At 38.2% G+C, this 27,143-nt stretch overlaps 2 protein-coding genes and 1 pseudogene across 2 annotated transcripts; all 3 read right to left on the reverse strand.

Annotated features, from left to right (window-relative positions):
* Nucleotides 1-35: 35 nt before the first annotated feature.
* mrpl48 (mitochondrial ribosomal protein L48) lies at nucleotides 36-4,169 on the reverse strand. The gene is made up of 8 exons (XM_038730678.1): nucleotides 4,013-4,169; nucleotides 3,324-3,382; nucleotides 2,996-3,027; nucleotides 2,740-2,819; nucleotides 1,787-1,956; nucleotides 996-1,098; nucleotides 805-894; nucleotides 36-349 (listed from the first exon to the last, which is right to left on the reverse strand). Exons 1-8 carry the CDS (start codon nucleotides 4,031-4,033, stop codon nucleotides 272-274), a joined length of 633 nt encoding a protein of 210 aa, XP_038586606.1. The 5' UTR covers nucleotides 4,034-4,169; the 3' UTR covers nucleotides 36-271.
* A 664-nt stretch (nucleotides 4,170-4,833) lies between these two features.
* On the reverse strand, nucleotides 4,834-14,368 carry LOC119911766 (annotated as a pseudogene).
* Nucleotides 14,369-16,048: 1,680 nt separating this feature from the next.
* LOC119911765 (sterile alpha motif domain-containing protein 9-like) lies at nucleotides 16,049-21,473 on the reverse strand. Its single transcript, XM_038730673.1, has 2 exons — nucleotides 21,396-21,473; nucleotides 16,049-18,671 (listed from the first exon to the last, which is right to left on the reverse strand). Exon 2 carries the CDS (start codon nucleotides 18,614-18,616, stop codon nucleotides 16,481-16,483), a length of 2,136 nt encoding a protein of 711 aa, XP_038586601.1. The 5' UTR covers nucleotides 18,617-18,671; nucleotides 21,396-21,473; the 3' UTR covers nucleotides 16,049-16,480.
* Nucleotides 21,474-27,143: the final 5,670 nt, after the last annotated feature.

Here is a 27,143-nt window from a genome sequence, read left to right on the forward strand (position 1 = left end):
AGCAAATTATCCAAAATAAACAAAGAATACGTTTCTAGTTTTCATATACAAGCATGTATTTATAACTTTTGTGCATAACATTTACAATCAAGGATCAGAACTGAAGCTTTAAATATGACATGTCTTAAACTGGAAAAAAAGAGGCAAAAAACGTCATGAATGTGTACAGTTATTTCAATGCAAATGATCACCTTTAACAGCACTCAACTGAGGAATAAATAAACACCATCAAACAGGGATTCCTTGCTAATGAGGCGTAACGTCTGAGGTCCTATTGGCTTATCTGAGCGATGAGCCCCTCCAGCTCTGGACGGCCCTTGAACCGTGCTTGAAAATCAGCCTCGGTGTGCTGAGAGGAAAACAGAGAGGGGAGAGGCGGAGAGATCTTTACTTACATGTTAAACACTAAATAAAAATAAATAACCACAAAATGTTTTACTTTAAGGTTGTATATAATCAATAATTACGATTAAAAAAAAAAGACAGATATTGCTTGTGGTAAAATGGAATTTTGTCTGACTTTAAATGTAGTCGTGTCTTCAACCACTCGAGGCTTTCATAATGAAGAGGTGTTTTATTTGAATTACTTTGTTCATCTCATTCATTTATTCTATATAGTCAAAAGTATGCGGACACACCTGACTTTTTGTATTTTTTGTCTACATCTGTCTTTCCATGAAATCAAAGAATTTTCAAAACTATTTAGATTTGTTTGATTTTCCACATCTTTCTGTGGTCTGGGGCAAAAAAAATTCTCATGTGCTCCAGCATAACGTGGCAGAGCTGTCATCATGCTAAACTCACCTCGTTCACAGAGAGCTGAACTCCCTCTGGTTGATTCTTTAAAAGAACGTCCATGAAAACAGGACACAGTGCAGCATTCAGACTGCTCAACTAAAGATAAATGACACGGGGCAACAGTCAGGTCTTCAAAACTCTTCAGGAAACTAACAAAGCATGGAGTTATAAGGAGACTTCCAAGAGATGAGTTTTACCTGGACAACTCGCTCATGAGTCTTCAGGATGGCATCAACGTACATCTTGGTGCCTTGCTCTTGCATCAGCATGACCTCTGTGCTCTTGGTTGGCAAAGCATAGCTGTGAGTGAAAAGCAGCAATTAAAGAGATCAAAGCATCCTTTCTACTGTGCTGCAAAGAAGACACATCAAGGAATTGAAGCATCGAAAATGGAAGTGTTACCAGATGATCTGCATGACATCTATCTCTTTATTACTGTAAACTTACTAGTCTTGTTTACAATTGCAAGAAAACTTTAATATGTTTACATATATACACAATACATGTGCTGTTGAGTATGAATGTGACTTGATGAAGCTCCAAGGATTGAAATGTAAACATGAATAAAGTGAGTACCAGTGATTGACAGTGTGTTAAATTTCTTGATTCTTTCATAGAGTTATGATCCCACACACCCGAATACAGTTAGTATTTATTTCTGTGTCGTGCCAAATATCTGGCCTACCCCATAGTGGAATACAAGACACCGCAATTTTGCAAAATTAGCATCTTTCAGTCATAGACGCATGGAAAGATAATTAGATTTTGAATAACATTTATGTGGAATAATTTCTAATGAACTGTTCACCAAAAACACCTGCTACAAGCCTACAGTTTATCCAGATAACAGGCTTTTTTTTCCTCCAAGCAACTGGATAATTTAGATGTTGCATGTGTAAACAACATTCATTTCTGTTTTTATCTTTGTACTACTTGTTACCTGCTGACGTCTTCTGTTAAAAACTGTTCTCTTTCTAAATATCCTCACCTTTCCGCCACTTTGATGCCGAGCCGGTTGCAGAGGTTGTGGATGTACTGGGAGTAATGCTCCACCACTGTCATGTCATAACCCGACACTTTCACATTCAGAGTCCCGTACGCTGTATCCGTCGCTGCCGTGATTTGTTTCATCTGGTGTTTGTCTTTCTTTTTCTTTGGCTAAAAACAAAAAACAAGAAACACTTTATTTATAACGGCCATTTATGACGTTATTAATACAGTAGTTTTATATCTTTAGTCCAGATTAGACATACAGCAAGCTAGGGATATAATTTTTTTTTTTTCAAAGTTTAATTCAAACATTGAAATTATCTATTCGACCTGTTCAAATTCAAAAATTACAGACCGTGAGCCAGACAATCTGAAGTAGTTTGCCATGTGGTCCAGCAGGGGGTGCTCTTAAAATCAATTGCCTTGACCTATTGACCGATCGGTAAACTAAATCAATAAATAAATGCGCTATATGGGTTGTGTTCGTATTGCTGCAAACAAATTGGGTGAATTTGTTCAAACCTGACTACTGCTTGACGATCGCTGAACCTTCAGTAAACCGTAATCTGTTTTGTGTAGTTTTGGAATGAGGTAGCATTATCATCAGGTAGACAGAAAACCAGATCATCTCAATCTTATGTACCGGTTTGAATTAAAAATTGCATCACAAAGTGTAGTCTCAGGTCTAAAAGTCAAGAGTTGGTTGACTAGAATAAATTAAACGTTGAAGCTTAAACATTGACTTTGTTGACGTTGTGTTCAAAAAAATTGGAATCGATAATTAGATGTTATCTTGTTAAGGCCAGAAACCATTGTTATTGAATTCTCTTTAATGATTCTGCCTAATCTCAGCCACACACTTACAGCTCTATTGAGAGGCAGGATTTGCAGCAGAAATAACAATAACAAATAATAATAATTGTCCAGTGTAATCTCGTTTTAGGGTCGTACCGCTTCTTTAGGTAAAAGGTGTCTCCACCTTCCAATCCCGTGAGTTGGCATGGATCTGTATTGTCTTTCATTTACAGAAGCTGAGGATGAAGAGAAAACAAATTGCCCATTTAAATACATATACTGTATACACATGCCAGACATCTTGGTATGCAAGATACATTTAAAATCGTTCTGACCGCAGTAACAAACATAACAGGATTTATCGTGCAAATTTACATGCAATTGTTTTTCTTAGTAATCTTTAAATACTTACCCCAAACAGGAGGCCGGATGGATGGTGTGGCGCTTAAAATAAAACAGTATAATTATTAGTCAGAAATAGTATGAGGAAGAGAGGACCTATCTCACACACTTATAAATAATCTTCCCAAGTGTCAGCAGTTACTTTGTTGCACAAACGTTATCATATCTAATAAAAAAATGGTCAAAACTGTAAACATGATACCCAAGTTTTAGATTCAAATCTTTTAACCTGAGGCTCTTTGGTTGTTGTTATGAACGACTACAATCATCACACCTTTCCAATAAAGCCGTCAGTTAGGCCAATAATGAGAATATAAAAAATCATTGCAAAGACTTACCGGCATAATGTCAGCGCTTGATTTAACACAAATGCCTGTTGTGTGACAGAAACCTGCATCTGGATAAAAACACAATAACATCAGCATCTTTATTTGGAGCATTAGTTAATCAATATAATCTAGTTTTGAATATGATCAAGCTAATCTGTAAAACTAAAAACCTTTTTTCTTTACACATGAACTGAACTAAACTCTTTATTGTGAGTTGGGGAAACAACTTCTACAAATTGCCCACAAGAAGAAAGGAAAACTGGGTATTCAGAGCATGTCCAATGATTTCAGCTTATTAGTCCGTTTGATTAAAGGTTTTTAGCCTTTGTACTCCTATATAAAAATCAGTAAAAACTAACTGAATGACAGGTTGCAATCCTGGTAAATGGCAGTCTCTTCTGCAGCAGCTTCTTCACGAGTTAATATAATAATATAATATAATAAATAATATTGGTCATTTCTTGATTGATAATTCTTACGTTTTGCTGGTCCAAGCTTTCCAGAGTGATGACACGAGAAGCTAGCTGCTCTCCTGTGCTTCATTTCATTGAATATTCACTATATTTTCACATACACGGACAGAGCGGTGGTGAAGTAAAGGCTCAGACGCCTCTACAGTAACTAATGCTGCCATTGGAGTTAATCACTGCTGTGTGACCTCTGTGAACAAACTGACGTTAAACACAAAAATAAATTACCTTTCGAAAAGCAGGATTCATGGCTCAACCTCTCTCTGTCTCACTGCGTGTTGCGGGGTGATTCGTTGAGTTATCTACATCCAACTACAGTAAAAAGAAAAACATGCAAAAACATGCGCTGACTGTTACTAACGCCGGAAGCAGCTCCGTCGTCTTTTATGACCGTCACAGAAACAGGCTGGAACAAACGTTCCGGGTCGTGTTTGGGTTTGGCATAAATCCGCATATAAACCACATTCCGATTTTCTTCAATAACAACAGCATATGTAATGGTATTTATATTATATAATAGTACATGTATTTCTGTGTGTTAAAATAGCGGTAATTAACGCTTTTAAATGAGGATGCTGTTGGCCCGGTGACAATGTCCCACTGCCAGATCATCCCAAGAAAATTACATTACAATGAAATGACAGGTCCCTTCTCAAAACACTTACATCCATTTCATATTAAAAGCCATTTATTTATGCTTAATTTCTTCTGGCTATTCTGCATCTATGTTTTATCTTAAATCTCATTGGGGGTTTCTTTACATTTGTATGTGACTGTATTTATTTGAAATCCTAAAGGTGTTATCATTATTTATTTTTTTTATGTCACTTTTCTTCCCTCCCGAATCAATGCCCACATCTGGTCTTTTACAGAAATGTCAATAAAAGTCAAATAGCAGTTCAGTCTGGTTATCAGGCAGACTATTTTTTCTTAAGTGTAGTGTAACATTTTAAGTCAAACCTTCTCTCTGCCCTCCTCTAGACCAAATCTAACTGAAGTTAAGTCATGTACAGGAGGGTTTTTCATAAAAGGACAACTACACAACTGTGCACATTTGAACAGGCTTTATTATTATGTATTAAGTATTTTAGTTTGGCCCCTCACAAAATCACCCGTATCAAAATAAAAATCGACTTTTAACATTCAAACGTTTTAGGCCTAACATAGCATTTTTTGTAGTAAAGTGCAAAGTTCCTCATCACCTGAAACAAATATTTAGAGAATAATGTATTAACTGTGCATAGCAACATTTTTTTAAACAAAGCAATAACTACTTTTAAAGCACAACTATGAAAAGCAAAGTCATCCTATAGCCTATGTAAACTGTTATTAACACATTGCATTTCTTTTTCTAACATCATGCCAAGCAAACAGACTTTTCAAAGTATCCATGCGCACACACATCCTTACTCTTTGGCTTGCAATGTTTAACTCTACCATGAACCAAACAATCACAACAATCCATACACGCAGGACTCATTCAAGTAGATTGTTTCTAGCCTTGCGTGTTCGCTCTCCTTCGGGTCACATAACTGTGGCCTCTTTACAAAGATACGGGTCAAAAAGGCTTTCTATGGTGATGGAAAAACTGGGAAACTCAAGAAATTAAAATATTGTGTTATTATTTTCTATGCTTGGGACATTTAAGGAAAATTAATTCAGAAGCTTTCAGAAGCTCTGTCTGCTTAGCACCTGTTGTATCAAAAATTCATGTGAACAGGTGAAAGTTCTCTAAACAAATTAGATCAAATCTGCAAAGTGGTAGAAAATCCGGCATAAGAGACGTTTTGCCAAATTTAGTTTGAAGTTTTTGAGTCCTTCCAGCCACATTCTGTCATCATACATTCACATCCGTGTGTGTGTTCGTATACAGCAAACGGCTTCTACAATAAAGCACCTTAGTTAAGTTCAGGAGTATGTAACACAGGTTTAGCATGAGATTCACATTGGCAGATCCTCAGTGCACAGTTAGTTATAAATCAAAGTTCTGTTATCATCCAGTGTCGTCATCTCAGGGTTTGAGGCAAAATGTGGCTAGCTGCTCGAGTTCTTAACCGTTTAAGGGACATTCAAAGAGAAGACGGGTGCAACTCTAACACAGATGTTTAAATCCTTAACATCTTTTGCAGTCACCTGCAGTTACGGATCAAATCCAAAGTGCTTTCATAGGTGTAAAAAAAAAAAAAAAAAAAAAAAAAAAAAAAAAATATATATATATACACACACACACACACAAATCAAGTCCTCAGTTAGACCCCTCTCTCTTCCTCGTCGTCCTCTTCTCCATCCTCTTCCTCGTCATCCTCTTCTTCCTCTTCCTCTTCCTCCTCCTCCTCCTCCTCCCCCGGGCTGTAAAGCTCATCAGCCAGCTCACTCCGGTCGTGTCCTTCCTCCTCCTCTTCCTCGTCCTCATCCTCCTCCCCCTCGCTCCTCATTTCCTCCACGCTGCTGTCATCGAGGTCGTCGTCGTCGTCATCGTCGTCCTCCTCCTCCTCCACAGTCTCTTCCTCATTCTCCTCCTGCTCCTCCTCCTCGAGATCGGAAAGCTGACCTGCTGAGCGTACACATTTAAAAAAAAAAAATTCTTCTTGAACTCTGGTATTAAGCAGACACTTTAACCTGAAATATGATACATTGAAACTGCACTTATGTTATATTTATATTTTAAAAATAGACAGTTAGCAACTAGATGGTGAACAGACTGGAGCATTTAGCAGCTAAAAAGAGGGAATATTGGGGCTTACATTTATCAGATGGACAGAAACATGAAAATAAATGCAGATGTTGCTTTGTGTCTGCAGGATGTGTAAATAGGTTATAAACTGTGTGCTAACAAGTTCACAGTAACTACTTTATAAGGTGATAATTTGTCACTGGTGCATTTTCAGTTTTTGTTCTCCAGGGGTCGTGTTACAGAAAGTTCCTATTTTAAGTCTTGAATTAAGAAAGGAACAGTCTAAATTAGGATTTTTCTCAATTTGGTATTACAGAAGCAAATCCTAACTAACTTTAGGAATCCTATTTCATCCTAACTTATCTCAGGTTAGGAAATCCTAAATACTCAATCCAACATAGGTTATCAACTTTTATGTCTGTTACCTAGCAACCAATGCCACTTTTCTCATTTTGGCGAGCTAAAGGGCTTTTAATCGCTGTTTTGGTAGTTTCTTTTAATGAAACATACACTGAAAATGGAGCAGAAACAACAACTATGATTGAACTTCAATTCAGATGACTTAGAGGTGTTTATAACCTCCATTGAGAAATCCAAATCCACATAATGCTTAACTGGGGAGATTAGAAAGAGAGAGAGGGCTAAAATAGTGGACACAGTCTCCGCGGCATATCCGGCATCCAGCGGAGTATTGATGCTGTCAAAAAGTTTACAGTGATATGGAGACAAAGGCACTGTTGTGTCCAAAGAACAGAGGAAAACGTTGGTGGCTCCTCCTGTGATCCCTCACTGATCCCGGCAGAAGGCTACTCTTCTCTGGAAAGTTAATAATGACGGTAAAAACAAATAGGCTAATAATAAAGGCTGCGGGCTAACTTCATCATGTTTTTCATGTATTTCTTGAATTCAACAATCGCCTTCTATCAAAGACTTGCATTAGGATCCTTTTGTTAGATCAAGCCTTGCCATTATGTTATATAATGAGACGTTATCTAGCGTTACATCGCCTACAGCCTTTCTAGTTTTGTCATCAAACGCATCGGTAGAATCAATGTTGACATTTTGTTGATTTTGTAAAAGGCTTAAAGTGAATCTAATGAGCTCACTGAATAATATCAGGCAATATCTTTGAGCATGGCACATGGGGATGACAGCGTTCAGGACAAACTGAAATTTGAGGATGATTTAATGAATGAAAACTCCTTACACACGGTACTAATGACAGCAACAATGTGGCATGGTAGTTCCTCATCAAGGAACTTTCTCATTTCTTCTTCCATCATCACTCCAAGAACCTCCGTCTCCATGTCCACGTATTCTGGATAGAACATGTTTTTTCTTAGCTGCCTACGGCACCTAAAAAGCACACACACACACACACACAGTGGATTAAAGGTTCAGTTTTGGCATATTTGCTGTCACTATATCCTGACAGTAGTACATTAGACATAATCTGATGCTCCTGATGCCATTTGCAAGGATCCGCCAAAACAACCAATCAGAGCCAGGAGCAGTCTCTAACGCAGTGTCAATCACTGCTCATGCACACGCTGCACAGCCTCCCTCCTCACGCATGCTGTGACTCAGTCAAGCTCAATATCTTCAGCTCGTGGCTTCTGAAGTTTTGCAAACACAATGTTTGAGAAACCATCACCCAAAAACTGCCCGTCCCTCCTTTGTCAACAACAGCGTACAGTACAAAAAACGTGTGTGAACACGTCCCCACTCCACATCGAGCTTCAGGCTCATTATGTTCATTACCATGGCACTTATATATCGTACTTGCACTTATCGTACTATCACACTTGTATATGGCAAGGAGGCTTAGTGGAGTGATATGAGCAGAGGAGAGACACAAGGAAGGCTTGTGTTGTATGATCAATTGTTACATGACTGCCCCTTTAAGGCTTTTTTAAAATTAGATTTCCAAATGTTTGATTTTCTAAGCAAAAATGCCAAACATGATGGTCACAGCTTCTTCAAATGTCAGAAATGTCAGGTTTTCTATTGTCAAATAAAACAAGCTAACAAAATAGATCACTTTGGACTGTGGGAAATTTTAACAAACTTTTTACTTTCTGACATTTTCTAAACAATGCGGTCAATCAATCAATCGAGTAAATAATCAGCACATGATAATGAAAATAATTGTTAGTTGTCGCCCTGAATGAATATTGGTGCAGTACTTACTGTTTTCCTGTTGTCTTGTATGCCTGAAAAAAGGTACAAAACAGATGATTGGACACAAATCATACACAAAATGTTTATTTTTGCTAAATCAGATAATGAGAACTGAGAAAGACGAGGATGGATAAATTAATTTGGTCATCGTAGTAAGGGTTGTTGCAGCCTTATGCACAAGGAGCAAGACTGCCTGGGAATGTCTAACAAATGTTAACTTGTTTTTGTAATGTACATATGTATTAAAAAATGTAGCTGCCATCAAATTTGTCTCTGTTTATTCTAAAACTGAACACTTCCCACCTACATTAATACATTATGAACTCCACTACCTATCTACATTAACGTTTACTAATCATTGAAAAGTTGATTCACATAAACGACTTTACACTATTTACTACAACTCAAAGGCAAGTTCAAATACGTAGGTGTAAAGAGTATGTGATTTGTGCTTAATGGGCCAAAACATGCAAACAGCTCGTCAGCGCTGAGCGATGTGACTCACCTCGATGAAGCGGAAAGGGTCGTTTTCCGCCATAAGGCTTTCGATGCCACAGCGGACCTCCTGGAGACGGGCCTGGTCCTGGCAGATCCTGGAGATGTTCTTCTGAATCGCCGGCCCGTTGGTGTCACAGTGAGTACGTGTGCATTCTCGCAATCTGGTGACGAAGCGGTGCACTTTGGCCTTCATCTCCTCACCCAGCCTGGTTAAGCCCTGCTCCGAGTCGTCCATAAACTTCTAGATGAGGGACGTGATGAGGAGGAAAAGAGAAATAACACAGGGCGTCATCAGGATGACAGTGCTTTTGCTTTGGGAAAAGTACAGTATGATCAGTCAATTGACAGAAAACAGGCAACTATTTTGATCAATTAATCATTCGTAATTCATTTTCAAGGCAAAAATGCCAAACATTCACTAGTTCAAGGCTCTCACAAGCGAGAATTTGCCTTTTTTCTCTCGCTTATATTACTGTAAATTGAATATCTTGAGGTTTAGGTTGGACAAAGCAAGGCGTTTGATGACTTCACTTTGGATATTGGGATAAGAGTTAAATTTTTTTATAGAACAAATACGTGGTAGTTGCAGCCCTAATTCACATTCATATACTGAAAATGCCTTACATGTAGCACTAAAATAGAGTAATTACATATGAAAAACACCTACAAAATAAGGTACTGTCAATTAAAAACAAATGATTGTGATCGCTTTGCCAGGTATGTTGAAGTATGCCAGTATTCGGTCAGATGCTCAGTGGTGCCATCAATTCAAATGTAACAAAGCAAACACTAATTTCTGGTCTTAAACTTGGTCAGCACTGTTGTATTTTAAATGTGTGCCATCGTACCTTATTCTGTCGCTCCTTCTCCTTCTGCTCCTGGAGTTTCTCTCTGCCATGCTGTACTTCCTTTCAACCCTGTACAGCTGCTTGTCCAGTGTGCCCTGGAGAACATGAAGAGCAAAAAGCACAGAGATAATGATTTTACAACTTCAAATAATTCAAAAGACATAAGTGTAGGGGCTGAAGGGCTGAAGACATATTGAGTGCTAACTGTGCCAATGACAAATACTCCTCCTCCTCCCCTATTGAAACATCTCACTTCAACGTTTTAATCCACAGGAAATGTTATTTCTTTTATTGAATAGCTAACAGTAGAAAACTGACAATATTGTGTGTGTTGTGTTACATGAAGCCAACTCTGGCTTCACTGATCTCAGCTCTAAATAGCGTCCTCATCTCTTCAAGTGCTTTCAAATGAATTATATTTTAACCACTGCTGCCTGAACACCAATAAATAAGAGCCTACAATTTTGCCTACTAACAAATCCCAGTATTCTCTTGAACTTTAGCTTTATAATATCACTGTGGTCCTGAGCTGAAATTCGGTGTAATGGTAAAAAAAAAAGGTGTCAATATTTATCTGGTGTTTGATGCACATCGGCTCCCATTCATTGTTCTAACCCCGGCTTCCTGTTCATTTTTATCCAACTTTCTCAGCAATACGCAACACATTTGAAACCATTGCTCCTAGCCAGAGCTGTTTTGACCAATTTAAAAAATTTCAACCGTTTATAAACAAGTTGAGAGGAAAATGTTAATCTATAAAACCAATAAAAAACAGTTACCAGCCAGCAGTGACTAATATTTACCTTAGGAGGATTATCCAACTTACATTACTGAGATTTTCGGTTACTTGAATTTATGTCATCCAGCTTGTGCTACCAAGTGGGGGGGTGTTCACAACGCTGCCGCAACAAAACAGAGCAACCGCAACATATTGTTAACATAATTTTCCAGGACAACACAAGACTTTCCAGGACATTTGACTTTCTTTCATTTTCCATGACTGGAAAATAGGTCAACTGTTTTCCAGGTTTTCCAGGACGAGTGGGACAACAGGTTTCTGGACTAAATATCCATAACAATGAACTGGAAGCCTCTCAACTTCACACTCTGCTCAGGAGAATGGAAGCACAGGAAGTGGACTGAACTCTCCCATAAAAAGACCAGAAAGTCATGTGACTCATTCATTCATTTACACACAGAGCCATCCAAACACTGATGATATCCATTCATCAGGATTCCAGACTCATCACAAGACTTTGTGCGAGCCAAACAATCAAAAGTTGGTTAAACCGAATGGAAGAGGCTTCAAAACGCAGAGCTCCAACACATTTATTTCTGAATCATTCATATTGATACAAGGATTTAGTGCTAAATAATAAAGATAATTAAATATAACTATGGGGGATGTTGTGGGGATAAAAAACAAAAAAATTCAGTCCCATTGAATTTAAACTGCAATCATTCTGTAGGCTTCCTGAGCATTTCTATAACATTTAAAAGGTGTGAGAATTTCCTACGTTATGTCCCTTTATAATAATCCAGAATTTTCTAATCTGTGCAGGAACCACGATGACAATGAAAAGGGTACCTTGAGATCTTTCATCGTGTTTTTCAGGGTCTTGATTGTGTGTCCAGAGTGTCCACCTTCTATGGTGCAGGCGTTGCACACGCACACCTTGTCATCCATGCAGTAATACCTGGAGACGCACACCAAGTAAAAACTCAGATAAACCTTATAAAGGACAGCTCAGTATTGAAATAACAGGTTGGACTCACTAAGGAGTGAGTGCCGCTCCAAATGCGGCGAAAAACGCAATGTGGGAAATATGGAGTTTGAAAAGATACTAATGTAAATATGTTTGTTCAGTTGGGTTTTGTATACGTTATTGAAACATTTCACACTCCCAGCATTACTTGATAATGAAAATAGCTTCAGCCTGAAACATACAATATAATATATATTAATAAACATTGTTCCACTGTGTTCCGTGTATCCGTAGTTAATATCAGCTGGTCATCACTGACTCAAATAGCTTCAGTAAGTTCCCACCTTTACAAAATATTAACAGCAATATATGAGTGCACATGCCTCCTACCGGTATATCTCATCATGATCTGGGCACTTCCTCTTCCAGAAGTCATTCATCGGTTCTGTCAGCGGGTGCTCGCGGAACGCCGGCAGCTCCAGATGTGGCTTTACATGCTCCTGGCACATCGACACCTCACACTTCAGGCACGTCTTGACCGCGAACATTGACGCAGCAGCGGCAGCACCAGCAGCTTCCTGCTTGCCACCCTCTTCCTGAGAAACGGAGGCAGCGGAGGACCCGTCCCCAGCAGAACTGGAGCCCGACGCCTCGGCAGCGACTGAGGGGCAGTAGTCACACGGAACTGCAAACACACTCCTGGCTGGCTGCGCTGCTAGAGAACATGACAGCAGTTCTCTGGATTTTAAAGCTGTAGCTGCTGCAGTGGTAGCTCTGCGCCGGTGACGGTAGTCATCAGAAATATTGGCTAGTTTGAAGTTTTTCTGAAAGTTGATGCCACACCGGTGGCTGTCGCGGCACTCTGGGCAGCGAAAGCGACCTCTATCAGCTTGCCGCTTTAGGCGGTCCAGGCAGGTCTTGCAGAAGTTGTGGCCACAGGAAGCAAGTAAGGGTCGCGGTACAGGTCCAGGCACACCGGGCAGGTGAGCTCCTCTTGCAGGACGCTTGACTGTTCTGACTGGGCCGAGGCCATGCCAGTTTTTAGACTGTGAAGTCAGAGGGGTGAGCTGGAGGCGGGAGGATGTGGTGGGAGATGAAAAAGGATGAACAGAAGGATGGACAGAAGTGGGGAAAAGGTGGATGAGGAAGAGGTGGGGATAAAGGGGATTCTTTGTTTAAGTAATTTATAAAGCAAAAATTCAAAACATTTGATTTGCAGCTTTTCAAGTGAATGTCTTTGAGTCTTAAAACTAGAAACATGAAGAAGTCACTTAAGGATCGTTGACAGAGCTAATTTTAATTAGCTAATTAATCATTTATACTATAAAATATCAATATGAAAAATGCCCATCAACCTGAGATGATGTCTTCAAATCAGACTAACAGTTCAAAACACAAATGCTCACATTACAGACGCTGGAAAGATTTCACCTTAATAAATACCTGAAGCAATTAATAAATACATCAAAAGTGGTTGCTGCCCTCCTCATTTGTAGAATTAGAGAGGAAACATGAGTTGATTCATTGATTAAGTAATCAACATAAAATCTGTATGCAACTGCTTTTAATAAATCGATTAACCAATTTTTCACTATTTGCTTGTCCCCAGGCTCTCAAAGCTCATATAAGGTTTAAAGTGATGGTTAGATAACACAAGCAGATGTCTATAGACAACATAACTACTTGATTAATCTGGAAGACAATCTGCAAACGATTCAGTAATAAAAACAAGTGTTAGCTGCAGCTCTTAGTGTGATTAGGCCTCCAGTAACCAAGTTAACTTTTGTCTTATTTCAACCATTGTGTGAAACCGATTTACCCACCAACAACGCTTCCTCCTTCCACAATAAAAATAATAAAAATGAAAGTAAAACTCAACTTTAGGCCTTGCTACATACAACCGCCGGAACAAGGTCAGCTGTCCTGCTGCTCAGTTAAGCTTGTTAAAATAAAAAACACACACAGTCTCGGCTCCGTTTAAAGGCTTTGACCCTGAGATAACCTGGAAACCTACCAACCTGTGCTGTTTACATGAAACGTAAAGGTGGTGTCCCCCTTTACTGAGCAAAGGTTTCCAGTCCGTCACCTGACAGCCTTGGACATAACACAGGCCTATAAAAAGCTGCTCTAAAAACTATCACCGTTTATTTAGTATGTTTTTCTGACGAACCAACTATTAGCTAACGTTAACTTGCCTCCCCGGTGTTAGCTGCACTAATCTCCCCCCTGGCTGCTCAGTTGTTGGGACGGTTGATGAGCTAAAAGCAAAACACGACGGACAGACAGCTATTAACGCTACTTACGTTGACAATGCGGGCACTTGCGACGTTATGTTGTCTTCGTAAAAAGATGAAACACTGATTTACCCAGAGCTTCAGAAGCTCACACAAGATGAGGCTAATGTCTCAGACGATGCACCTGCCGTCCTGCTGCTGCTGCTGCTGCTAACATGGTAACACGTTACGACCGTTAGCTCCGTTTGTTTTTGTTCCCACAAACAGCCCTGTCTGTTTTAGCAGTCCGGGGAAATATTCCAGTCATCGGGCGTTTAGTTGCTCATCTGGCGTTTTCGGCATTTGACACAAAAGGACGTGTAGACACACACACTCACACACACACACACCTGTGAGACAGACAAACAGACGGCTGATAGTGGGCAGGCTGATGCGGGGAAAGTGTTGCCTTCAGGGCGACTCGGAAATTCACTCGACCGCTTAGGGCGCTGGTACATGACGGCTGTCACACGTTGTTGTAAGCAAGCTGTTCTTATTAATATAATCAATTAATAAGTCTTATGTGTCTTCTTGTGTGTGTGTTTTCTCTTTTTGTTGTGTTTTCTCATCTGTTCATGTGTTTTTTTTAAACTGTTGTGTTTTGTGCTTTGTTTTTTCCTAATCTGAAATAGGGAATGAAAAAAAAAAATTTCTGCAAACATAATCATTCTGGTAGGACTCAAACAGCTAGGAAATAAAATTGAACACCAAATGATGTTTTATAAATTAATTGTTACTTTCTGCCAAAAAAGGAAACAGCCAGCACAAAGTCTGACTGCTTTCTGAAAGTGTTTTCTACTAGGGTTTTAAATCCAGTCAGTCGCACACAAATAAACCTCAGTGCTAACAGATAAAAAACTAGTTGAGTAAGTCACTTCATTGTTAGAGTTGAATGAACTGAAGATGTATAGCAGGCTATGCTGCTACCGCCATCAGCTCATAAAACTACAGGCCATTCAGGAGTGCCGACAACATGAGCATAAATCAAATGATTAGTTCCCATCATATCATCTTTTGGACTTTAGGGGGGGTTTTGTGTGTGTGTGTGTGTGTGTGTGTGTGTGTGTGTGTGTGAGAGAGAGAGAGAGAGAGAGAAATATTGGATACTAATACATCTTTGGACATTAAATGGTTAATTCAATTAAACCACGTCAGAGGTTTAGAGTGACAATCACTATTTAGTGTAACTGCTAAAAACTACACACTGCTTGGGCTGCTGGAGGGCTTGCACACCACAATATTTTCACCCCAGGTTGGAAACTGGATTGAATCCTAAAATAAATTTGTAATAGATCAGATAATGTGGTAGCATGATTTGTATGATATCAGATATTATCAGTGATCGTGACTGTGCAGAAAGTTAAAGAGGGGCATATCTGATTTTATTTACTAATTTTACATGAAATTATTAATAAGTCTCCAGGCAAACATATTGGAGAGGGTCAACATTTCGTCTAGAAAATACACAGGTATTTAAGACACAGGATTCCAATTTCAATTTAGTGTTACAAACAAAATGTTCATATTTTATTTAGTGATGTTTAGATGTTTGATGCAACAGACACATTATTTCATGGATTTTAGGTACATTAATCTGCAAATTTAAAATGGATTTCTGTAACTGTACTGACAGATACTGAGATACAGGACACTGCCATTTGGCAACCAATCCATCCACCAAATTTCAATAGTAATGTAAAATTCTGGCCAGTTCAGCCCCCTGCACACATGGAGCCTTCTGTGTCACAGTTCAGCCACGAGCTGTGGCGGGGCTTGAACATCCGGATTCGAAACAGTAAAACTTACCCTGTATCACCAAGTATTGGTATCAAATGTCTGGTGAAATTCTTAGTGTCGATTTAAACCAGGTGAACAGCAGCTGGAAACTCAGAAGGAACAGTTTCCTCCAGATATCTGAGCCAGAGCACCAGTATGATGCACAATAATGAAGGTTCGATTCAGCATGAAAGTGAGAAGTGCTCTTTGCTAGAGACAGTATTTTATATAACTCAAAGGGGAGACTGAAATACAATGAAAAGACAGGTAAAGAACTAACCTCCCATGAGCAAATGTTTAATTACAAAACCCCCTTTTCCATAAATATTGATATGTGTATGAAAAACCCGTATTGAAGATGGGGTAAATTATTTATTTATTATTCACAACAGAAATGACAAATAAATGGACACAGGCCTATGAAACTCCCTTTTCCCCATCAATTCAAATAATAGGTACAACCTATAAAAATGTCAACCTGATTTTGAAAAATCACTAACGCAACATGGTTAAATAAACCTAACTTAAATATACCACTATATCGTCTACTCAAATATCTAAGCAACTATTACAGGTTGCCATGACATTCACAGTGCCAAGACGATAAAACTACTGATATTGGTGATCCCCTGACTTTTCATGCATCACCATCCGTGGTTTTGTAAAGGAAAAAAGTCTATAATGTTGTCAAACAAATGTTTGTTGAGTCTTTATTACACTCCCGAAGTGTTCCTTGTGAATCACTGTCCGAACATGTGAGGAAATCCCACTTTGAAGATGACAGGACCCTGAATGGTGAAGCCAAGATAGAAAAGCATTGGGCTCAGTGCTGAAGCATCAGGTTCAATCTCTGCTACGGCCATTATTTTCTTCCCTCCAGCACAAAGAATCACGTCCTGCTCTTCACGCCCCTGTGGCATCGTGGGAGAATGGCATAGCTCTCCCTGGACTGGAAGGAGGATATCTTGGAGTTCTGGGATTCCCCACACTTCCCCCTTGATCCACATTTCATTGATGCGTCTCCATTTCTCCTTCATTGCTTTACTTTGTTTCTTTGTTACTTTAACTTTTTCTTCCACGATTGCATCCAACCTTGATTTGTGAATCCATTTGCTCAGTCCGGAGCCCTTTCCCAAAAAAAACAGAGGCAAAAGGTAACGGCCTCGAAGGTACTTGGCATACTTTGATCTGTCATACGCTGTCTTCATTAATGTGACATACTGTTGCAGGTCACGGTCGAACGTGAGCTCGAGAGATGGTTGTGCAGGCTCTCCTCTTGGTTCTTGTTCCTCGTCGTTGTCCTCATCCTCCCAGATTTGGTCATTTGACTCGTCATCTTCTGTGGACGGTAGTTCAACTTCTTCATCATCCTCTTCTTGCACCACCTGAGGCTCTACCTCAGGCCAAAACAACAGCAGAACCAAAAGGTAAAACTCAGGGCTTCTGTGCCCTACTTCTGTGTCCAAGAATCTGTGTATTATTGTTTGGAGTTCTCTTACCGGGGTCAGCCGGGGAGAGTTATGCATTTTGTTGCTCAAGATGATGTTGGAGAGGATGTACCTCTCAGCTGCTTCGACATCATCGGTGGTCTCGTAGATGGTCTTCAAATCATCTCGGATTGCTTCTAAATCAGACACTGTTTTCTCAGCCTCCACAAACCTAGCACGTCTTCCCTTTGACATGAAAAGGCCGTGATTCAGACAATCTAGAAGGCCTGTAAAGCTGGTGGATTCAGCTGCTGTTGCTGTTGTGTAGTGTTCGTAACAAAGTACTACATCCCTCCAGAAGTAAGGGGGCTCTGAGGATGTCATGTCAGGCTTGGAGTAGGTTAGGTACCATTCAAAAAAGACAAACTTGTCTATAACTTCTTCTTCATTTACTAAGTTTTGGGTGAAACTACTGTTTTCCTGTGAGAGTTTTTCAAAGGCTATTTTTGCCACTTGCATGAAGCCAAAAAGGCCTCTGTTGTTGAAGAAATTTGAATGGCTTACAGTACGAGCTGTGTCCTCCATTCCAGGGTCCTCTTCTCTCTCAGCTTTCATCTCCACATCTTTAAATGCGTCGAAGGCATCTTTTGCCATGTTTGAGATTTCCTTCAGTTGCGTGGCTTTCCTCATCAAACAGTTCTTGTAAATCTGCCCAAGAGTGTCAGCTACATAAGAGTTGTTTGGAGCTATTCTAATAGCTGTCTTTGCCCATTCTTCAGCTTTTTTATAGTCAGTGATCTCTTTGTGGATGTAAAAGAGACGGGAAATAGTTTGAGGGAAAATTGGGTTCTGTGTCAATTTATCTGATGCCGTTTCCAAGACAAAGACAGCGTTGTAAAAGTTCTCTTTCTTCCCTATATCTTCAATCATCCTTGAGAACTTCTCTCTACCCCTTTCTCCACTTTCTCTTTTTGTCAGCAAATCTTTGATGAACTGGAGTATATATGGTTGGGGCTGATCTCCACAAAGTGAGAACATAAATTTATTCATTGTCACACTCCTGCAAATCTCTAATTCAGCTAGCACCTCCACAGCTCTCTTTGCAACCAATGGGTGAATCATATGCACAGAGCTTGAACTGGATGTGCTGATTAAGAAAGTAAAAGGCTTCATTCTTTCTTCAAAGGGGGGTCCTCCATGGATGGGATCAGGTGGTCCAAGGATCCTTTGACACTCAGGCATCAGGAGGTAGGAATCAGGAGTGTATGCGTTCAGAAGTGCCAAAAAAGAGAACAGTTGCGTGTTGGTGGACCCCTGGTGTTGTCGCACATACTGTGCAACAGGTCCAGAAAGGTGTTGGAAATATTCCACCAGTGTCAACTCCGAACCACTAACCAAGGTTTCATCTCTACTGTCAGGGGCCATTATTTCTGTTGAATTACGCTCCATGATGATAAATGTAGACTTTGAGATGCTTCAGAAAGTAGTCCAGCAGTATTCAAACCTAAAGAGGTGATAAGAACAGAGCCCATGTTCATAATTTAGTTTTAAAACATACAATATCATACATATACTATTAATAAATTACATACTTTTTAAGGGGTACCACTTTTAATGAGGCATCCCTTATGGATAGTAATGGTAGTCAGTTGGTCAGTCCACCACTGTGGTCCAGACGTAAATATCTCAAATCAGAGATGGGGACTCGAGTACAAAAAAAAAAAAATAAGATGCAAAAGGTAACGGCCTCGAAGGTATTTGGCATACTTTGATCTATCATACTTTGATCTGTCATACGCTTTCTTCATTAATGTGACTTCAGACTCGACTCGGACTCAAGATGCGGGACTCGAGAACAATGTTTATTTTTAGGAAACGTCTGTCGAGCTTGCCGTTATTCCATCCCTCTGTTACCCATAACCTGCCTACGTAACACGTAGCATCTGTCCTCTGTGAGAGAGGACAACAAACACCGGCATCTGCTGAGCCATTCATCATAAACTTTGGCTTTAAAATTTCATACAACAAGACCCAAACAAAGAAGCTCGTTAGTTATGAAAAGATGAACAAGCGTTTGTTTACTTGCCAAACTTGTGGTGGTCTGCCATCACCTTAATTATTGCTGTTGGCTAGAAAGAGGTTACAAGTTTATTGTTGATCATGTAACCTTACAGTTTTTTTTAGTTATAATGTTACACTGGTTTGAGAGTCTGGTGGTGTGTTGACTTACAGTAGTTTAAAAGCTCTCATTAACTGCATTGCACATGGTTGTGCTCTGTAAGTTAAAAACAGGTTACAGCTTTATTGTTTTAGATTTTAAAACTTTATTGTTTTAGATTTTAAATCAAGATACAAAACATATCAGTTTATAATGCAGAAAGTAAATTAAGTAGGTTAAATTAGCCTCATAACCAAGTATGAGATCAAAATGATGCTTACATGTTAATGAGTCAGGATTAACAATCCAGTAATGCACTGACATGGATGACTGTGCTGCCTGATGAGAATTGTCTCCTAAACTTGTGAAGACACGCAGTGGCACGATGCATTTACTATTTCTAACCATCTCAATGCTTAACCCTATATATGTATATACTTACACACACACACAAACATATTCTGTATATTGTATGTGTATACATATGTACTGTATTTAAAACTCCTGGATCAGCCTTGTGAACCTCTTCCTGTTTAGCTCGATGCTGCCTAGCAATGCCGATGGCAGATATTATTAGACGTCCTGTTTGACTCTGCAATTCCAATTATATTGAATTTCAAAATGTATTCATATAGCTTAACGACGTTCTTCATTAAAATCTGCTGCTACTGTATAACCCTACACTATCAAAATGACTTAAATTATGCACTAATTCAAGGTTAATTTGTGTCTGTAGGCCTTTATAATAAGGTCAACTGGAAGTGTAATCTTCTGGATGCCTTAGCACACCCTTTGAAGAGAGTGATGACATGCTGTCACATTGACAGAGACAGAATGAATGGCTGTTGTTGCAGTTTTAAAAAGTTATTTTAAAAGTAGTCCAACATTCAGAACAGCATTATAATTTGAGATTTTGAATATACCTGAACTAAAACTAGGTTATAAATGCTTTTTCTAGAGAAGCTACAGCAATGTCACTACATATGGCCTGCTGTGAATATACCTACACGTTTGAATTGGTGTACTGATAAAGTAGCCTACTGATTTTACTAGAGACAGTTCTATTGCCATTAACAAGCGTTAACTCCAGTAATTCTGACGTTATCTTCATGTGCTTTAGGCTACTTATCCAGCGGGTCCTCTCTGCTCTGCTTCCTCGAAATTATTACAATGTCTGGCAGTTTTTTATTCTATTTTCTATTCCGAGAGCTGCATGCACATCTCAGCAGGCATAACAGCTGCTTAGGGACTTCTTCTAGGGACTCTGCAAAGTCACGCCCTCCCATTGCCTGCATGGACAGTAGCTGGATTCGTGGTGAGTTCTAGCACAATAAATTATATTTGTTTATTAGATTCAATGTATTAAGCAATTAATAGATTTAGTATGAGTAGAAATGCTGTTTCTGGAGTAGGCCTATACAGTACGTCTTGTGTCGCAAGTGTTCCATTTCCACATCTGCTTGCTACAAAAGGTTTACAAATAGGCCTGGTCCTATGTAAACATTGCAGGAATGATTTAGAAATGTTTAGGAAGTTTTACAATTACGTAGTCTATATACTTTTTAGAAAGGGGTTTGAAACTCTTGTAATTATTAACAGTAACAATGAAGTAATTAAATTGCCTAAATTCAGTAAAAAGAGGAAAGAATATGTGAAACTGTTTCAGCAGTACTTCTATACTGAGTCCAATAAGAGATTGGTGACTAAACTTTCATAACATATAGACTTAGGATCATTTATCGTTTTTAAACAGTAGCCTTACAATTGGCTTATATAGAATTTAAAAAAGATTACATCACCAAACAGAAGAAGTTCCTGGAATAATTTAGAAATGTTTTTAAAAGGTAACGATTTTTTTAGAGTAGGGTTTGAAACCTCACAATTAAGTAATTAAGTAAATTAATTCAAACTGTTTCAGCAGCAGCAGGATCACCGTGAAGATGATGAAAGATTAATGATAAGATTGATGGGCTGTGAGTTCCAGTATGGTAACATCAAATCATGTTACTGAACATTTAATAGAAAAATCAAAGAAATATAAACAACAAATGCAAACACAAATCTTGTTACCTGTTTGAGTTCCTGCAGGTGTGTGGGTGACTAAAGAGCCTGAGGATGTTATTTATATACAGCTTTATGCCACACCTTCTGCATGCTGTACATTCTTGGATCTTTGATCAGACGTCAATGTGTTGAGTATCATTCCTTCATGGTGAAAAATGTTGTATTGTGAGTATCAATACCTTCAACAGCTCGTGCTTGAATGACTATTAAGTTACATTTACACAGAAATGAAAATGAAGTCCTTCAGCTCAGTCATTGCAGTGGTGATAATAGATGTTCTGTTTTCCTGTAAACGTCTTGTACTTTGTACTTCATCAGACTGCAATTACTTGTGTTACATTCCTATTGACATCCAAAATGAGCATTGCAGACAATTATTTAGATATTTCAGACATTAAAGCTGCTCTAATAAATAGTTTAATTTCAACAACAGATTAAATAAATGTAATATGAAAGACTGGAGAATTGTTACCCAACTGTGAAGTTCGGCTCAGCTCTATGAAACGATTTAGCATCTTTCAGCTCATTGTTTTGGTTTTACTACCTGTGACTTTCAGTCAAAACTGTACACAACCTGCACAGCACAAAGCGACATACAAAGTTAGCGACTAGTGAGTGAACATAATGCTAAAAAGACATATTTCCCTAAAGAGCTGGTAGAGACCAAAAACACGTTATGTCAATGTTGCTTGTTTGCAGGCTGTTGCTGCTTCCCCCAAGTGGCTAGAAAATCATTTAATTAAGGATTAAGAACTGTAGATTTATAACAAAAGGTGTTGTTGATGGTTATTAGTAACAGGACATGAAAGTTCATTCTTTACCAAAAGAAAATCTCAACTCAGGGTCTACTTCCAAGATTTTTCTGAAGCTTTTAGCCGCATCTCACAGTCTCCATCAGTGAATGAATTTTGCTCTGTTCTCTGGATCATGGCTCAGATGTAAGTTCCATACTTCACAAAAACAAAACAAACTCAATCCACTGAGGGAGATGTGGTTGAAAGCCAAGAAAAGGCTAGAAGGTGGACCTTGAGTTCAGATTTTGTTACATTTGTTACATACAAAAATTTAATTCCTCACCACAAATACAACAAAATACAAACCACGTATTATTTTAGTTACTATTAAATGTTACATTTACATAACAACAGAGTAAGTGCAATAAAAGACATTAATAAAAATGGTTTCACTATTCAACTGTCATTTGATTTACAGTAAAACAAAAGTAACCTTAGGAGTAACAAGTGGGTGTTGCATTGCAGGTCAAACGCAACTGTTTTATCGGTTCTATTGTGTTTGTCTTGCTTATGGAAGACCTGTCCATTTATGTCAGCCTGCCAGTGGACTTGGACTCCACACCCAAACTGGTTTTCCAGCTGTGCCTGAAACTGAATGCAGAATGAATGCTGAAGAATGTTGAATGTGATTAATGTTTTTAAGACATTTAAGAAAGTTGGAAATCTCAACATATTTCAGCCCTTTACTGTTAATTACTGTGTGATGCTTTTACTATGAGATTATTATAAATCTAAAAGAGAAAATTTTGAAAATTGTTTAGGTTGTAATTGTAACCCAGGCATAAAACAAAGGTGGAAAGCCATCTGAATCTGGCCCCTACAGTGAGAAAGGATTACTGTATTACAGCATTTCATGGTCAAATAAAACCAAAAGATAAAGGTACAATCCAAATATATACAAAAAAAGGCAGCCACTGTTTTTTAATTGAAAACAGAGGATAAGAAACTACTATTACTCTTAAATGTTGTTAAGAGTGTTCTTAATACAGAGTCAATACTAGTTGTCTGCATCAGTAATGTAACCCGCTATAGTAAAAGTGACTATGACCACTTTATGGGTTCAGGTTGTCTGACATCGTCAGTAACATGAAAAGATGGTGATAATGGACCTATGGCTGATCCAATCTCTGTGGCTGTTTCTGAAACTGAAGGTAATGATGCTTCATTTATCAGCAACCTAACATTTATAATATTAGCGAGCTAGCCGCACTCCTGCACCTTCTTCTTCCTCCTGTCTTTCTTTTTTCTTTTGGTAGCCTGATTTTGAAATGACATGATGCTTCAACATTCCCCTTAAGTCCTCAGCGTCAGTGTGTTTGGAGATAAACTATTTGTACATCCTACTGAAGGAGAAGACTAAACCAATGTTTTAGATAAAAAAATAGTAATATATTTTAAAATAGTAATTAATAGTATAATTTTTAATAACAAAAATTGCAGATGAAACTTAATTCTAAGATTTTTAAGGGTTCAAAGAAAATTCCTCTATTGGCCCTACTACCACGCACCCCTTTGTAGCAGTGTCATTATTACTAAATTATTTGCTCAATTCACCTACTGCTAAAACACATATTAAGTATATATAAAATTAATAACTCACCATTGTAACAGACAAAAGGTAAGCAGAAATAACAATCATTGTCATTCTACTGATACTGGATGGACCCATCTGAACGTCGCACAGTTCTGATTACCTCCCAGATTATCAGGGTTACTTTCATCCCAGTTTCTGAAAGAGCCAGTGCTTCCATCAGACCACATAAAACGTCTCTGAACAGCCTGATCCAGACACTGTTGTTGTAAGCATGCATACAAATCTCTTCGTGCTGTGCCGTAGTTTTCACACTCACCAGGTCAGTGTAATACTGTCTGCCGAAGCTCTGACCGTCTTGCCATGACATAGTTGTGGTTGTAGGGTGTAACTTTCTCTCCCATTGCTGTCATCTGGAAGAAAATAATTGATTAATACAGATCAAATCCATCCATCATTCAAGGCAGTTATTTGAAACCATTATGGATGCTGAGGTAATTCGTTTTGTATTTTCTAAAAATTTGTTTTTTTGGCAAACCAGAGAGGAGTTTTCACTGATTTCACTGATTTCATTCAGTGGGTATTGGATATTTCGGACTCAATGTATTACACTGGCCATTGACCACTTTTAGGCCAACCATCATAAATTAATAAGGGATCAGTATTTCTCCCCCAAAATTGTATCGCAAGCAGTGTGAGAACGCTTTGAAAAATGCATTGAAAGATGCATTTTACAGAAAATAAATCAAACAATTAGCTGAATAAACAAAATAAAATATGGAAAATCCAAATAATTTAAACATTTTAGAAAGAGCTGCACAATTTGGAGAAAAAGTCATATTGTGATTATTGTGGACAATGTTGCACAAAATACGGATATTTCTTAACTCAAACAAAGTTGTGGGTTGATTCTGTTGTGAGTGTGCTCTCAGGAGGAGGAAGCTAAAAAGATCACATATTGGGACAAAGGCATCCTGACTCTGCATCTGTCTAAATCTACATCTGTCCACTGCAGATGCTCTATCCACAACCTGAAGGAAGAACTAGTATAGTGTATTAATGTAACATATTAACATTAAAAAAACAAAAAATTTAAAATTACTATAGTCATTATAATTTCATATAAACTATTTTACCACTAGCTGAATAATAAATCCAGTTACAGCTGTTTCATTTCTGTGGGTTGTTATTATTTATTAAATCCTAGTGCAAAAAAAAGCTCTACATTGTTAATACTACATACTAACTTAATAATAACTCAATAATCATATTGTTTAAAGAGGTGGCATTATGCTTTTGTTTTTCCCCTCTCTTTTATGGAGTTATATATCTTTTTTTGTGCATGTCACAGCATTACATGCTATACAACGTGTTGTTGGTTACCCCATACAGTAACCAAAATGTCAACTTCAATTCATTATTCAATTTTGAGATTCATCACAAAATTTTTAATCGTTGCCCAGCACTAATTTTGATTTTATTTATAACACCATCAAAATATGTATTTGTGTAAAACATATCATTAAGAAGTTCTTAATATATTCCTACATTTTATTACCTTTGCTGGTGCATGTCTTTGTACTGCAAAAAACACCGTGTGTGACATTAAAAGCGTAATGCATTAAACATGTTTATCCACTGCATTTACCCATCTGAAAAATATTTATATACAGCATAGTCTACAAGTCCTGGTCCCATCGGACCACATTTAACAGTCTTTTAGAGAGTCGAAGCTGAAGATGGATTCTGCAAGTCTGTGTGTTGACAGTGGCGGAGGGTCCAATGCAGGTGACAGTGTCTTTTTAAGTTGATGCAATTATTTGCAAGATGGAGAAGTGAGTTGGGGAAAGCTTAATCCCATCCCATTCTAGGGAAAGTTTCTGCAGCACCTTAAAGGTGTAGCGCAGTGTTTGGGGGGTATGCAAAGTTGAGGGCATAAATCAGAATATTTTACACGTTTATTTAAACAGGCATTTTTCAGACAAGAGTGATTGGTAACGTAATATACATATAACATTAAATATGTCAAAACAAGGGCTGGAAACTCACAAAAATATTTTATTTAAAACACCACACTATTATTTACAACTTTAGACGTGTTTACAGGCTAAATAAAGTAGTCAGCTGCGCTAAAATACAATGCAGTCCTTTAGTGTATAATGTTACACACCAGCCTAGCAGCATGTATTAAGTTAATTTGGTAATGTTACTTTAATAACTTCTTTAGTGAAATTGTAATAATTTCAGGTTAGTCAGTATGTACGTTAAACACATCTCCACTTCTGTTCTTCTTTCAACTTACCCACTCTTTGGCAACTCTATACCTTTACAGTATAGAAATTAAATAAACAAACGAGCTTTTAAGCATAGTTACATGTGGGCTTTTTTTTTCTAGCCCTGGTAACGTTATAACAATAACGTGGCAGGGGTTTTCTAAGCCAGGCAGCTCTTGAGACAGTGGCAATGATATCACAAAGTAAAGCCCTGTCATGCAGCACCTCTGTCTCAAACAGAAACAGATTCAGTTGCCCTGCTTTGGTCTATTACCACTAAAATGGCAGGTATCTTGTCTTGTCCATAAGCGCATGTGTGGATTCAAATGTAAACACCCACTTGGATTACAATTTACTTAGTATTTTTAGCTATTTATTATTCAGCGACTATTAAACTTTTAAATAGTATGTGCATCTATAGTAAAACCTACTCCTTCCACACAGTTAGTGTATTACATGAATAAAATGTGTAAAGATTTAAATATTTACTTAAGAAATTGTAGATCTCATTGAAACTTAATTTTATAATGTAGAAATTAAGACTTTAATATATTTTACTATACCACAAAGTTTGTTTTTTCAGTGTACACATACGTTGTCATGTCATCCTGCTGACCTAAAGAGACTTACAGGGAGACAGCAACAAAAGTGAATTTCAGGTCTTTCTTCTGCAAAGCAAGCAGGGGACATGCAAGAGATTGACACACAGGAGACGACACACTTTTTTCCACAAAAGCTCCCATTAGGTGGCTTTAAAATGTCATGCTATCAAAATAGAGGGACATGCATGCAAACAGGACATCCTCCTAGATCATAAAGTGGTTTGCAGGGAGGGAAATTGTATGGAAATGTAAGGGAAATGTCCAGATGTACACACAATAACAAGGTGAAAGTTAATTCAGTTGTCGGTGATGCTAAAGTGACATCAGATATTATTATCAAATGTTATTAAAGAGGTGGTGTAATGCTCATTTTCAGGTTCAAAATCTTAATTAGGGGTTGTACCAGAACAGGTTTACATGGTTTCATTTTCGAAAAACACCATATTTTTCTCATACTGCACATTGCTGCAGCTCCTCTTTTCACCCTATGTGTTGTACGCTCCGCTCTTGAGCTACAGAGTGATGCATTTTACTTGTACAAAATTTTGTTGGGA

Source organism: Micropterus salmoides, unplaced genomic scaffold (assembly GCF_014851395.1).
Source record: "Micropterus salmoides isolate LMB-PRFRI ecotype aquatic unplaced genomic scaffold, ASM1485139v1 Ms_hic_scaffold_2, whole genome shotgun sequence".
NCBI lineage: Eukaryota > Metazoa > Chordata > Actinopteri > Centrarchiformes > Centrarchidae > Micropterus > Micropterus salmoides.

Bases quoted from the DNA above. Each gene is read 5' to 3' on its own strand.
- mrpl48 (XM_038730678.1), bottom strand. From the start codon at position 4,033: ATGAATCCTGCTTTTCGAAAG. The intron at 1,099-1,786 runs GTGAGGATATTT...TTTCACTCACAG, and splicing joins GGCATCAAAGTGGCGGAAAG to CTATGCTTTGCCAACCAAGA. The intron at 895-995 runs GTAAAACTCATC...ATTTATCTTTAG, and splicing joins CTCATGAGCGAGTTGTCCAG to TTGAGCAGTCTGAATGCTGC.
- LOC119911765 (XM_038730673.1), bottom strand. From the start codon at position 18,616: ATGGAGCGTAATTCAACAGAAATAATGGCCCCTGACAGTAGAGATGAA.